At 35.5% G+C, this 12,764-nt stretch overlaps 1 protein-coding gene across 5 annotated transcripts in view; it reads right to left on the reverse strand.

Moving 5' to 3' along the window:
• The window catches only part of LOC311291564 (NACHT, LRR and PYD domains-containing protein 1 homolog), a 36,236-nt gene that overhangs the window by 8,872 nt on the left and 14,600 nt on the right, over positions 1-12,764 (reverse strand). For 4 of the 5 annotated variants that reach the window (XM_084410626.1, XM_084410628.1, XM_084410629.1 and 1 more), the window contains 15 exons: positions 12,636-12,693; positions 7,040-8,705; positions 6,574-6,654; positions 6,374-6,451; positions 6,165-6,269; positions 5,603-5,749; positions 5,311-5,388; positions 5,108-5,196; positions 2,589-4,239; positions 2,050-2,130; positions 1,851-1,931; positions 1,652-1,753; positions 1,071-1,223; positions 765-842; positions 557-639 (listed from right to left, as the gene is read on the reverse strand). In XM_084410626.1, the coding sequence (XP_084266752.1) occupies positions 557-639; positions 765-842; positions 1,071-1,223; positions 1,652-1,753; positions 1,851-1,931; positions 2,050-2,130; positions 2,589-4,239; positions 5,108-5,196; positions 5,311-5,388; positions 5,603-5,749; positions 6,165-6,269; positions 6,374-6,451; positions 6,574-6,654; positions 7,040-8,705; positions 12,636-12,693 (4,531 nt within the window). The remainder of the gene's footprint in view (positions 1-556; positions 640-764; positions 843-1,070; positions 1,224-1,651; positions 1,754-1,850; positions 1,932-2,049; positions 2,131-2,588; positions 4,240-5,107; positions 5,197-5,310; positions 5,389-5,602; positions 5,750-6,164; positions 6,270-6,373; positions 6,452-6,573; positions 6,655-7,039; positions 8,706-12,635; positions 12,694-12,764) is intronic. The other variant, XM_084410627.1, reaches the window with a different exon arrangement.

Genomic DNA, 12,764 nt, shown 5'->3' on the forward strand with positions numbered 1-12,764 from the left:
TTCAGATACAGCCATTTATATGTAGACTCATATGTTAGCCAACATAAAACATTTATAAGCAAAGAAAATCAGATCAGATTTTATGAAATTACTGTTAGGAACATTACTGTGTAACTCAAAACTACATATTACATTGAGATTATTTTCTGTTTTCTGACTCCTAAAATTAACATATCCCAAAGCACCAAGTAAGAGTGAAAGTGGGATTTGTTAAATAAAACAAATTAATTAAATCAAGGTAAATAAACCTGAGTTACTCACCACTTGGCCAATAACGTTATAAGTAACTATAATATTAATTGCTTAAAACAGAACCGTAATAACGGTAAGACTCAAATAAAATCAACTAAAGAAAGCATCTGTCATCATTTGTGGCTCTTCTAATCATGTATACAACAGTGAACGCTTTACTATCAGATGTATTGACTTGTCAGTTCTCTAGATTATTTGGTTTATTCTCAGGAATATGAGTTATAATGAGGTAGATAATGAAGGCACAGATCAAGCTCTATGGCAGGAGTCTTGATTATTTAAAAAAATATATATATTTGCTTACTTCTGCTCTCACTCTTTTCTTTCTTCATCTTCTCCACTGTGAATCTCTTCTCATCTGGCTTGATCAACACTGAATTTCCCCAGCTAAGGAGAATAACATTAAACACTCTTGATGACTGCAAAATTATCATTTTCTGTATGTCTACAGAACATAACCTTCATAATGAACTGAAAGAAATGGCTAAAAAAGTAAAATATATAACTCTTACACAGTCAGGGTCCAATCAATCTTCTTCAGTGATTCTTTCAGGGACTTCTCTGACATGTATCTATCTCTGGGATTTATCCTGAAAAAGATTTGAAAAATTAACTACATTAATTCTACAACTATAAACGCTTCTGGTTTATTGTGCTCAATGACTGCTGGTTTTCTTCAAATAGTTGTATATAGTTATGATGATAATTGGTATAAATAATCAAATGGAAAACAAACTGTTAATATATTTATGTAATTTTCACAATAGTAATAAGAAAACATCATAAAACCTTTGTGAATGCTCGGATACTGCAGTTACCTGAGTTCAGTCAGGCTGGGACAGGCCAGAATGAGGGACAGGATTTCAGGGGCAAATGTGTGACTCAGATATGAACCATCCAGACAGACTTTCTTCAGATCAGACAGTGATTTCAGGAACACCAACAGACTAGATTCCTCTCCCACAAAATCGCTAAACAACACAAAATGGAGTAGTACACAGATGAAGTAGTAAATGTGACATGCTGGTTCTCAGGCTCAAAGCTTAGATATACATGCTTTTATTTTTTATGAATAAAAATAAAATATAAATTAATCTAATAAACACCTAATAAATCTACCAACTGATCATGATGTAAGATCTTTAACAGGATAGTTTACTCAAAAATGAAAATTCTCTCATCATTTCCTCAACCTCATTTCACTGCAAACCCATTAGACTTTAATTTACCTCTGAAACACAAATTTGTTGAGTGAAAGTCTTATAGCTTTGCAACAACACAAGGGTGAGTAAATAATAATTTCTGGGTGCACTAATAATTTAAATATATTTTTGATAGTAAATGGCAGCCATTCTTAAGGGGGTTTATCTGAAAAAGAAAGAATGAAGCTTCCACTCACAAATCATAAGTCTCCAACTCTACAACATAGTCGATGGTGGAAACCACTGAGCTTGGACAGGTTAGAGTCAATGATGTGATCGCTGATCTGCTAAAAGACAACCTGAAGCATTCACAGATATAAACATCAGTATAGATTTATAATAATCATCAGGATGAGACTGCAATTTTGTATTTGAAAAGTGATAAGAGTTTCATACGTGAAGTCTTCATCTCTGACTGACACAGTGATCTGTGTCTCTGGGAAAAATCCACTTTCATGGGTTTCAGGCTTCTTTATACTGGCAAAATTGAATGAGTGTATTTCATTATCAGATATAACATAAACTTGATTAAATATACAGAATAACTGAATATGGCAATAAGTACAATTTTATTCTAAAATGAATAATACATTACTTGAGTTTATGCAGAATCTTCCCTTTACCAGCAGCTGAGATCAAACCAACAACATCGTCTGAAATGTGATCCGTCATCAACCTTTGAAAGTAAAAAAAAGACAGTATATCGGATTTGATCTTCATTACACACACAGATAATTCTGGGATTGTGTTTGCAGTGATTCAGACTAAAGTATGGGAGGTTTTTTTTTTTTTTTTTGTGACTGAGAGCATTTTCTCTCACTCCGGTCTGGTTCAGAAAAGTGATTCTCAGTGACTGTGGAGTAAGCAGTGTGTGGTAAAAATCAAAACAATATCACACAATAATGACTGCTGTAATACTGAATATCAGATTACACTCGAGGCTGAATCACAGCTGTGCTCATATTCAGCACTACAGCACTCTTGCTTGTGTGATATTGCATAAGTATTGAAAAATTAATAAATTTAGAGCTCCAAGAGAAGTGAATGTATTGAAATTGCTGTAAATAAAATGCAAATGCTGTAAAATGTCATGTGTTGATGACGTGTCAGAAAAGGCACAAGAGTTTCGCTCACCACAGCTCTTTACAGCGGTACAGTTCAGGCTGAAGCATCTTCAGATCATCAGATGTTACATGGAGTTTCAGGTTTCTGATGTGTTCACAGCACTGTAAACAGTACTTCAACACCCAACAGTCTGTCCTTTTCAGTGGAATATTTGACATATCTATCACAACCAAACCTTCCAAAGCTTTCCCAACGAAGCTCTTCTCATGGAGCTCATAGAGACAATGGAGAATGAACAGCATGTGTTCATTTTGAAATCTCTGTGAGCACTGATTGAGCCATTCCTTAATCTGTGATTCTGTGTTGATAGAGACGGCCATGTTGTGCTTTTCAAAGAATGAGTGGATCCATTCTGTCTTACAGAGACCACAGAGGAACAGAATCACAGGCTGCAGCCACTCTGAATGTCTAACTTCTGCATCTTTCATTGAAAAGTCTCTATCAGACCAACAGGACAGAGTCCATCCTCTCTCTACAGTGTGAAGCAGCTCTCTCACTTTCCTCTGGGGATCTTCTTCATCCAGAAGGACATAGTACAGAGCGGTGAAGAACTCCTGAAAGCTGAGATGCATAAATTTGAACATCGTCTCCTGGCGGATTCTTCTCTTAATGAGGAACTTGCACAGGAATGGACTGACATCAGTGTCTGAAACTGTTTCATTTACACTTTTCTCATCAAACAAGACTTGATGTTCCAGCATCCCTCTCTCTGCCAGCTGACCCAGACTCCTCAGTAGGGTCGGGACGGACTGACTCAAACCCTGGCAGTGATGCTCCAGTAGAGTGGACAAAAAGTCAGCGTAGATGGAGGTGGTGGTTTCCAGTCCACTTGTTACATTTGCACCAACTCTGAACATCTCACTGATGATCCAGCAGATAACAGGTTTGGAACAGGCAGTGAGGAGGGTTTCATTCGCTCTCACATAGTCAAACTCTTTTCTTAAGAACTTCTGGAAGTACCCGTCCACCTGATTTGCAGAAAAGCCCATGATCTCAAATAAACGCTGTTGTCCTTTCAGCATCTTGTTCACAGTGTTCTTAGTTCTGGTGGTGACCAGCAGTATGGACTCAGGGATGAGGTACCTTCTCATTAGGCCACAAAGAATGACCTCAGGTGGGGCTTTCTGAAGCAGATCAGTGTTTGCTGACATGTCATAAATGTCCTCTGTGAGTCTCAGCTCATCAAATCCATCAATGATGAAAAGCACCTTCTCTGGTGACTGCTGTAACATCTGTGAGATCTGATCTGATGTTAAACTGCAGCTGTAGCTCAAGAGCTCAATTAAGTTCATCTCCTCAGAAATACACATCAGCTCTTCACACCTCAGATAGAAAACTAGACCAAAACGTCTAGAGTATAACCTTTCAGATGCCCAGTCCAACATGATCTTTTGTGCTATGAAGGATTTGCCACTGTCAGAGTCGCCTTGGAGAATGACACTCACTGGATCACGGAACTGGAAACTACCATCCATAACCCGCAAACAACCCAAAAGCTCGTCCACACTGATGATCTTAAAGATGTCATTTTCATTTTTCTGAATGATCACTGGTTCAGTATAGAGGACAGACAATGATTCTTTTTGACCAGATAGGAAGCTCCACTCATTCTCATACTTCTGTATGAGTGACAGCTTATATTGTCCAATCTCCTGAAATCCTGAAGGAAAAATTGTTGATTAACAAACAAAATGTAAGTGCAAATACAGTAACACTCAAACCACTTACTATTGCATTCTAACTACTGTTTTTAAAAAATATTGTAAAATCATTAAAATACAATTAACAATAAAACAAAAGCTATAAAATTTTGTGTTTTAGTGAGATTCTCTAATCTCTAAAGAATGCTGTTAATAACGTAGATCACCAAGCTCTATATGCTATATGGGTTCAGTGTCACTGTATAAACTGACAACTCATGATCCAAATTATACCACTAACTGAAGACATACTGGAGCATATTTTCTCATATTCTCAGAATATTCTGTTGGATGAATATCTGAATATGCAATATTTCAAAAGAAGGAACAGAGCCTCTGCTTTAAAAAAAAAAAAAATACGTTTTATTGTCGCTTGAATGTTGGTGTGTTTTATTAAAAAAAAGCAACATTTTAAAATGTGTAACTCAAAACTACACATTATATTGAGCTTACATTCTGTTTTCTGGCTCCTAAAATGATCATACCCACAAAGCACCAAATAAGAGTGAAAATGTGATTTGTTAAATAAAATAAATAAATTAAAATGAAAAGAAATAAATCAAGGTAAATAAAACTGAGTTACTCGCCACATGGCCAATAACTTTATTAGGAACTACAATATTAATTGCATAAAACAGAGCAGACTCAGTCAGACTCAAATAAAATCAACTAAAGAAAGAAAACTTTACTATCAGATGTTTTGACTGTTGTCAGTTCTCTAGATTATTTGGTTTATTCTCAGGAATATGAGTTATAATGAAGTACATAATGAAGGCACAGATCAAACTCTATGGCAGGAGTCTTGATTATAAAAAAACATTTGCTTACTTCTGCTCTCACTCTTTTCTTTCTTCATGTTCAGCTTCTCCACTGTGAATCTCTTCCCATCTGGCTTGATCAACACTGAATTTCCCCAGCTAAGGAGAATAACATTAAACACTCTTGATGACTGCAAAATTATTTCTAAAGAGCATAACCTTCTTAATGAACTGAAAGAAATGGCTAAAAAAAGTCTAATATTTAACTCTTACACAGTCAGGGTCCAATCAATCTTCTTCAATGATTTCTTCAGGGACTTCTCTGACATGTATCCATTGATGGGATTTATCCTGAAAAATATTTAAAAAATTAACTACATTAATTCTAAACTATAAACGCTTCTGGTTAATTGTGCTCAATGACTGCTGGGGAAAATCTAGTTATTATGATAATTAGTATGAGTAATTGAAAGGAAAACAAACTATTAAGATATTTTTGTAATTTTCACAATAGTAATAAGAAAATTACATAAAACCTTTGTGAATGCTCAGATACTGCAGTTACCTGAGTTCAGTCAGGCTGGGACAGGCCTGGATGAGGGACAGGATTTCAGGGGCAAATATGCCTCTCAGACGTGAACCATCCAGACAGAGTTTCTTCAAATCAGACAGTGATTTCAGGAACACCAACAGTTTCTTAAACTCAAAACCCCTAAACACAAAACCCAGATGAAGTAGTAAATGTGACATGCTGGTTCTCAGGCTCAAAGCTTAGATATTCATGCTTTTGTTTTTTATGTATAAAAATAAAAAAATAATTAATTTAATAAACACCTAATAAATCTACCAACTGATCATGATGTAAGATCCTTAACAGGATAGTTTACTCAAAAATGAAAATTCTCTCATCATTTACTCACCCTCATTTCACTGCAAACCCATAAGACTTTCATTTAACTCTGAAACACAAATTTGTCGTCCAAAAGTCTTATAGTTTTGCAACAACACAAGGGTGAGTAAATAATAATTTCTAGGTGCACTAATAATTTAAATATATTTCTGATAGTGAATGGCAGCAATTCTTAAGGGGGTTTATCTGAAAAAGAAAGAATGAAGCTTCAACTCACAAATGTCGATCACTGTACAGCTGAACAACAGAGTTGATGGTGGAAACCACTGAGCTTGGACAGGTTAGAGTCAATGATGTGATCACTGATCTGCTAAAAGAAAACCTGAAGCATTCACAGATATAAACATCAGTATAGGTTTATAATAATCATCAGGTGGTAGGATGAGACTGCAATTTTGTGTGTGAAAAGTGATAAGAGTTTCATACGTGATGTCTTCATCTCTGACTGACACAGTGTGTGTCTCTGGGAAAAATCCACTTTCACGGGTTTCAGGCTTCTTTATACTGGCAATATTTAATGAGTGTATTTCATTATTAGATATGACATAAACTTTATTAAATATACTGAACAACTGAATATGGCAATGTGTAAAATTTGAATTATACTAAAATGAATTATACATTACTTGAGTTTATGCAGAATCTTCCCTTTACCAGCAGCTGAGATCAAACCAACAACATCGTCTGAAATGTGATCCATCATCAACCTTTGAAAGTAAAAAAAGACAGTAAAAAAAAGTAATTCTGGGCTTGTGTGTGTTTGCAGTGATTCAGACTAAAGTATGGGAGGTGTTTTTTTGTTTTGTTTTTTGGACTGTGGAGTAAGCAGTGTGTGGTAAAAAAGAATACAATATCACACAATAATGACTGCTGTAATACTGAATATCAGATTACACTCGAGGCTGAATCACAGCTGTGCTCATATTCAGCACTACAGCACTATTGCTTGTGTGATATTGCATAAGTATTGAAAAATTAATAAATTTAGAGCTCCAAGAGAAGTGAATGTATTGAAATTGCTGTAAATAAAATGCAAGTGCTGTAAAATGTCATGTGTTGATGACGTGTCAGAAAAGGCACAGTTTCGCTCACCACAGCTCTTTACAGCGGTACAGTTCAGGCTGAAGCATCTTCAGATCATCAGATGTTACATGGAGTTTCAGGTTTCTGATGTGTTCACAGCACTGTAAACAGTACTTCAACACCCAACAGTCTGTCCTTTTCAGTGGAATATTTGACAGATCTATCAAAATTAAACCTTCCAAAACTTTCCCAACGAAGCTCTTCTCATGGAGCTCATAGAGACAATGGAGAATGAACAGCATGTGTTCATTTAGAAATCTCTGTGAGCACTGATTGAGCCATTCCTTAATCTGTGATTCTGTGTTGATAGAGACGGCCATGTTGTGCTTTTCAAAGAATGAGGGGATCCATTCTGTCTTACAGAGACCACAGAGGAACAGAATCACAGGCTGCAGCCACTCTGAATGTCTAACTTCTGCATCTGTCATTGAAAAGTCTCTATCAGACCAACAGGACAGAGTCCATCCTCTCTCTACAGTGTGAAGCAGCTCTCTCACTTTCCTCTGGGACTCTTCTTCATCCAGAAGGACATAGTACAGAGCGGTGAAGAACTCCTGAAAGCTGAGATGCATAAATTTGACCATCGTCTCCTGGTGGATTCTTCTCTTAATGAGGAACTTGCACAGGAATGGACTGCCATCAGTGTCTGAAAAAGTTTCATTCACACTTTTCTCATCAAACAAGACTTGATGTTCCAGCATCCCTCTCTCTGCCAGCTGACCCAGACTCCTCAGCAGGGTCGGGCCGGACTGACTCAAACCCTGGCAGTGATGCTCCAGTAGAGTGGACACAAAGTCAGCGTAGATGGAGGTGGTGGTTTCCAGTCCACTTGTTACATTTGCACCAATTCTGAACATCTCACTGATGATCCGGCAGATAACAGGTTTGGAACAGGCAGTGAGGAGGGTTTCATTTGCTCTCACACAGTCAAACTCTTTTCTGAAGAACTTCTGGAAGTACCCGTCCACCTGATTTGCAGAAAAGCCCATGATCTCAAATAAACGCTGTTGTCCTTTCAGCATCTTGTTCACAGTGTTCTTAGTTCTGGTGGTGACCAGCAGTATGGACTCAGGGATGAGGTACCTTCTCATTAGGCCACAAAGAATGACCTCAGGTGGGGCTTTCTGAAGCAGATCAGTGTTTGCTGACATGTCATAAATGTCCTCTGTGAGTCTCAGCTCATCAAATCCATCAATGATGAAAAGCACCTTCATTGGTGACTGCTGTAACATCTGTGAGATCTGATCAGATGTTAAACTGCAGCTGTAGCTCAAGAGCTCAATTAAGTTCATCTCCTCAGAAATACACATCAGCTCTTCACACCTCAGATAGAAAACTAGACCAAAACGTCTAGAGTAAAACCTTTCAGATGCCCAGTCCAACATGATCTTTTGTGCTTTGAAGGATTTGCCACTGCCAGAGTCGCCTTGGAGAATGACACTCACTGGATAATGGAACTGGAAACTACCACCCATAACCCGCAAACAACCTAAAAGCTCGTCCACACTGATGATCTTAAAGATGTCATTTTCATTTTTCTGAATGATCACTGGTTCAGTATAGAGGACAGGAAATGATTCTTTTTCACCAAATAGGAAGCTCCACTCATTCTCATACTTCTGTATGAGTGACAGCTTATATTGATGTACAATCTCCTGAGATCCTGAAGGAAAACCTGTTGATTAACAAACAAAATGTAAGAGCAAATACAGTAACACTCACTGTAACAAACCACTTACTATTGCATTCTAACTACTGTTAGATACTAAAGTATCTTCTGCTCACCAAGCCTGCATTGATTTGATCCAAAATACAGTAAAAACAGTAATATTATTTTATATTATTATAATATAAAATAATAATACAATAAAATATTATTTATTTATGCGATTAAAGCTGAATTTCACCATCATTACTCCAGTCTTCATCACATGATCCTTCAGAAATCATTCTAATATGATGATCTGATGCTCAACTAACATTTATGATCATTATCAATGTTGAAAACAGTCGTGTACAATATATATATATTTTTTTTTTTGACTTTGATGAATAGAAAGCTCAAAAGAAGTGCATGGAATAATGTCAGGTACAATCCCAGATAGCAGGGTAACATTTATACAATGCTGAGTTTTCATCTAACATATTATCTTGGTTGAGAGTGACATTTCAATGTTTAAAGTATGTTGGATCAGATATTTTGATGAAAGGTGACAGCACACATGGGTGAATAAATGCCCATGTTGTTTGAAAACACACACTGATTGGAATTTTAGTTTCGCATGTGCACTCAGTAGTCTAATTAATGCTTAACTAGTGGCTTTCTCTTTGAAATGGTCCAGCAATGGACCACTTGCACTAAGTTTTGTGACGCACTTCCATTTGGAAATAGTACACCTCACTTATTTCCGGTTATGTTTACTTTCACTGTAGCTTATGTGGTCAATGAGTTGAACAAACGCCACCTAAAATGAGTGTCCGCAATAAGATTTAAAAATGTGGCTATTTTTATTGACAGGAGAAGGTATATTCTGATGTTCACTGTGTGCAGAATTTTCCAAACTTATCGGAACATGAAGTTTTAATCCAACCCAAGCCGATCTGAGAAAGCAGCAGGTGTTAAAAATATGCCATTATTTCACCATAGGGTGTCAGTGTTCGTATAAACTAGTGACCACGACGCTGAAGTGTATGAGAACAGATGAATAACATCAGTACGAACCACAAACATTTATTTAATTGGATTAAATATTTTACTCATTCTGTGTCATTTTTCAATGTCAATCTTTTCACTATTTACATGTTTATGCCCAAAATGTTATAATATTCAAAGTAGTTGACTGTTATTCTCCTCTATGCTGTGTACATTAGGCTACTGATTAAATAGCCTAGCCTATTTAACATTGTTACAGGCACCTCGTGAGCATTCATTCATTCAACTATTTTAAAAGACTGGAATAAACACCAGCACACACAAGCAATCCTTTTAATAGTCAATTTCATTTCAGGAATTCATTTAGTTACTGAGAAGACCAGCATATAGGACTGCTGCAGCTTAGTGGATACATATATTTAGCCTATTTATTATTCAGAATGCACAGTGGGAAAGAAAATATATTTATAGGAACATTTCAGCAGATTTCAGCATTCTCCGTGATTTCAGCATTTCAGCATTATTCATTGTTTTAATCAATTGGCAGCCATAAAACAGTGATAATCTGCATCTCTAACCGGAAACTCCTAACGTACTAATTAGAATGCAGAAGTAGTTGTGCAAGTAGTCCATATGACAACATTTTAATTGTTTTTAATGTTATAACAAAATTGATTTAAAATCAACATGGCAGTGTAATATTTATTATTTTTGTCGTTAAATGTCAGCATTAACTGAAGGTGCAAACATGATGTTGAACTAACATCACATTCTAATATTGATTCAACAACATTACCATTGATTCTTTTAGCTAATTTTAGCATTGAATCAATGGCAGTGTTGAATCAACATCACATTATGATGTTGATTCGTTAGGGGACATTTCGAAAACAGCATTATTTTGTAGTGTTGGTTGGTCACACTTGATTCAAATTATGATTAATAGGTTTTTGTCAAAAAAAAAAATATATATATATATATAGGCCTATATATTTTGCAAATTTAGAATGATTTGCTTTGATTTCTAATGAAATAATATTCAATACTAAATAAAATGCATTTGTTTTTTTAATACTTTATTTGTCTTGCAAGAAAAATAAACTACTTAGTTTATTGCACCAAAAATAATTTGAGAGAAACTGTAAATATATGTACATTTGAAGTCACATGATGTTTGTTAACATATAGACCACAAGACATAATAATAACTAAATTTACACAAAAGATCCAGTTCAAAAGTTTAGATATGCTTGATTCTTAACAGTGTGTGTTTTTACCTGGATGATCTAAAGCTGCAAACATTCACTGATGCTCAAGGCAACACAACCCATTAAGAGCCAGTGGGTGTAAACCTTTTAACAGGTTGATTGGAAATTGTTCTTATTTTATTTAAAGGACTTGTTTTTTTAGCTCTTCTCTGCAACAAGAAAGCACAATTTACCCCCCAATCATCCTGTAAAATGTTTACACCCCCTGAATTTGAATGTATTGTGTTTTCTTCTGGAGCATCAGTAAATGTTTTCACCATTTGTAATAGTTGTATACGAGTTCCTCAGTTGTCATCAATGTGAAAAGAGGGATCTCAAAAATCTCACAGTCACTGTTTGGAAAAAGGGTTTAAATATGCAGAAGATGCTGGAAACCCAAAGAATGTGCTGGACCTGGAGGATGTTTCTGAAGAACAGAACTGCTCAGGACAAACATGGGACTTATCATAAAAACAGTCATGGATTATTTATATGATACCATACTGAGAAACAATTAAGTGTATGCAAACTTTTGAACTGCTTCATTTGTGTCAATGCAGATATTATAATATCTTGTGGACTATATGTAAACATCTGTTATAATAAAACATATTCACTGCAGTGCTAAATTAAAAACATGTAGACTAATTTAACTGAGCAAAACTATTCCATATTTTACTAGAATATTTAAAAAAACATAAAATTTTAAGATTATTTATTTTCGAGATTTTTCATGGGCTGGAAATCACAATTTTAAAATTCCAAGTTTTCCATGTAGCAATGTAACAATGGTGTAAGCGCGTTTTAATGGAGACTAGAGCGCAATTATGAAGGAGTGGTCATCTTCTCATGTGATTTTCATTGGCCGACTTCTTTAGAAGCGATCAGATGAGGTGTGCAAAAGCCTTAGAACACTGCTCAGAAGTAATAAAATCTCTAGTAATTCGCGCATGTAATTAATTTCGTGTTGATATATTTTTTAAATACTTTGCTATCGCAAAAAAAATGTATCCTGGGGATAATGGAGACGCACAATGAGAATCCCCCCAACCATGAGTATGTTCACGGTTAACACACAAGGCATTCTCAAGAGAGCGACAAATCACCTTGAAAATGGACGCTAAGAAAAAGCACGCCATTGGCCAACTACTACTTTCTTCTTTTGTTTAATGTCGATTTACATACATAGTGTATATCGCCAACTATTTGGTGGTTGTTCAATAACTGTTCAATCTTTTTGTTTAATAGCCTAATCTTTAATCACTGTGAATTAAGAATTATATTGTTTGTTTGATGCTTATTATATAATAAAAAAGAAAGACTGATTAAACTAAAAAAGGTCTGTGCTTGCGAAGATAACATGGCTGTAAAAGTTATTTTTTTATGTTTAGTCATTTTGCTACCCCATTGTTAAAAGATACTGTATATCCCCAAGATATATCATATAGGCTACAGTATATATAGGCCTATATATATATTTTTTTTAATAAAAATACATTATAGTGTAGAAAACACTATAGCATAAATGACACCCCCGATTTAGTAGAAATAATTTAGTGCCCAATGCTTATTATTCTGGTAGAGACCTCATAATCTGATGTCCTTTTAGGACACTGAGTTCCTTATACAGACACAAACACAGCAGCAAATTACATAAGCAATCAAAGAAGAGCTCTCATTTTAAAAAGTCAGAATATGAGCTTACCTTGAGGTTCGGGGATTATATTCCAATCATGCTTCCAATATGATGATAAACTGTGCCTCTTAATAAACAGAGAAATAATGAGTGTTTCACAGTCTCATTGTAACGAAACACACATTATAGGAAATTCCT

The sequence above is a fragment of the Rutilus rutilus genome (assembly GCF_951802725.1).
Source record: "Rutilus rutilus genome assembly, chromosome: 6".
NCBI classification, from domain to species: domain Eukaryota; kingdom Metazoa; phylum Chordata; class Actinopteri; order Cypriniformes; family Leuciscidae; genus Rutilus; species Rutilus rutilus.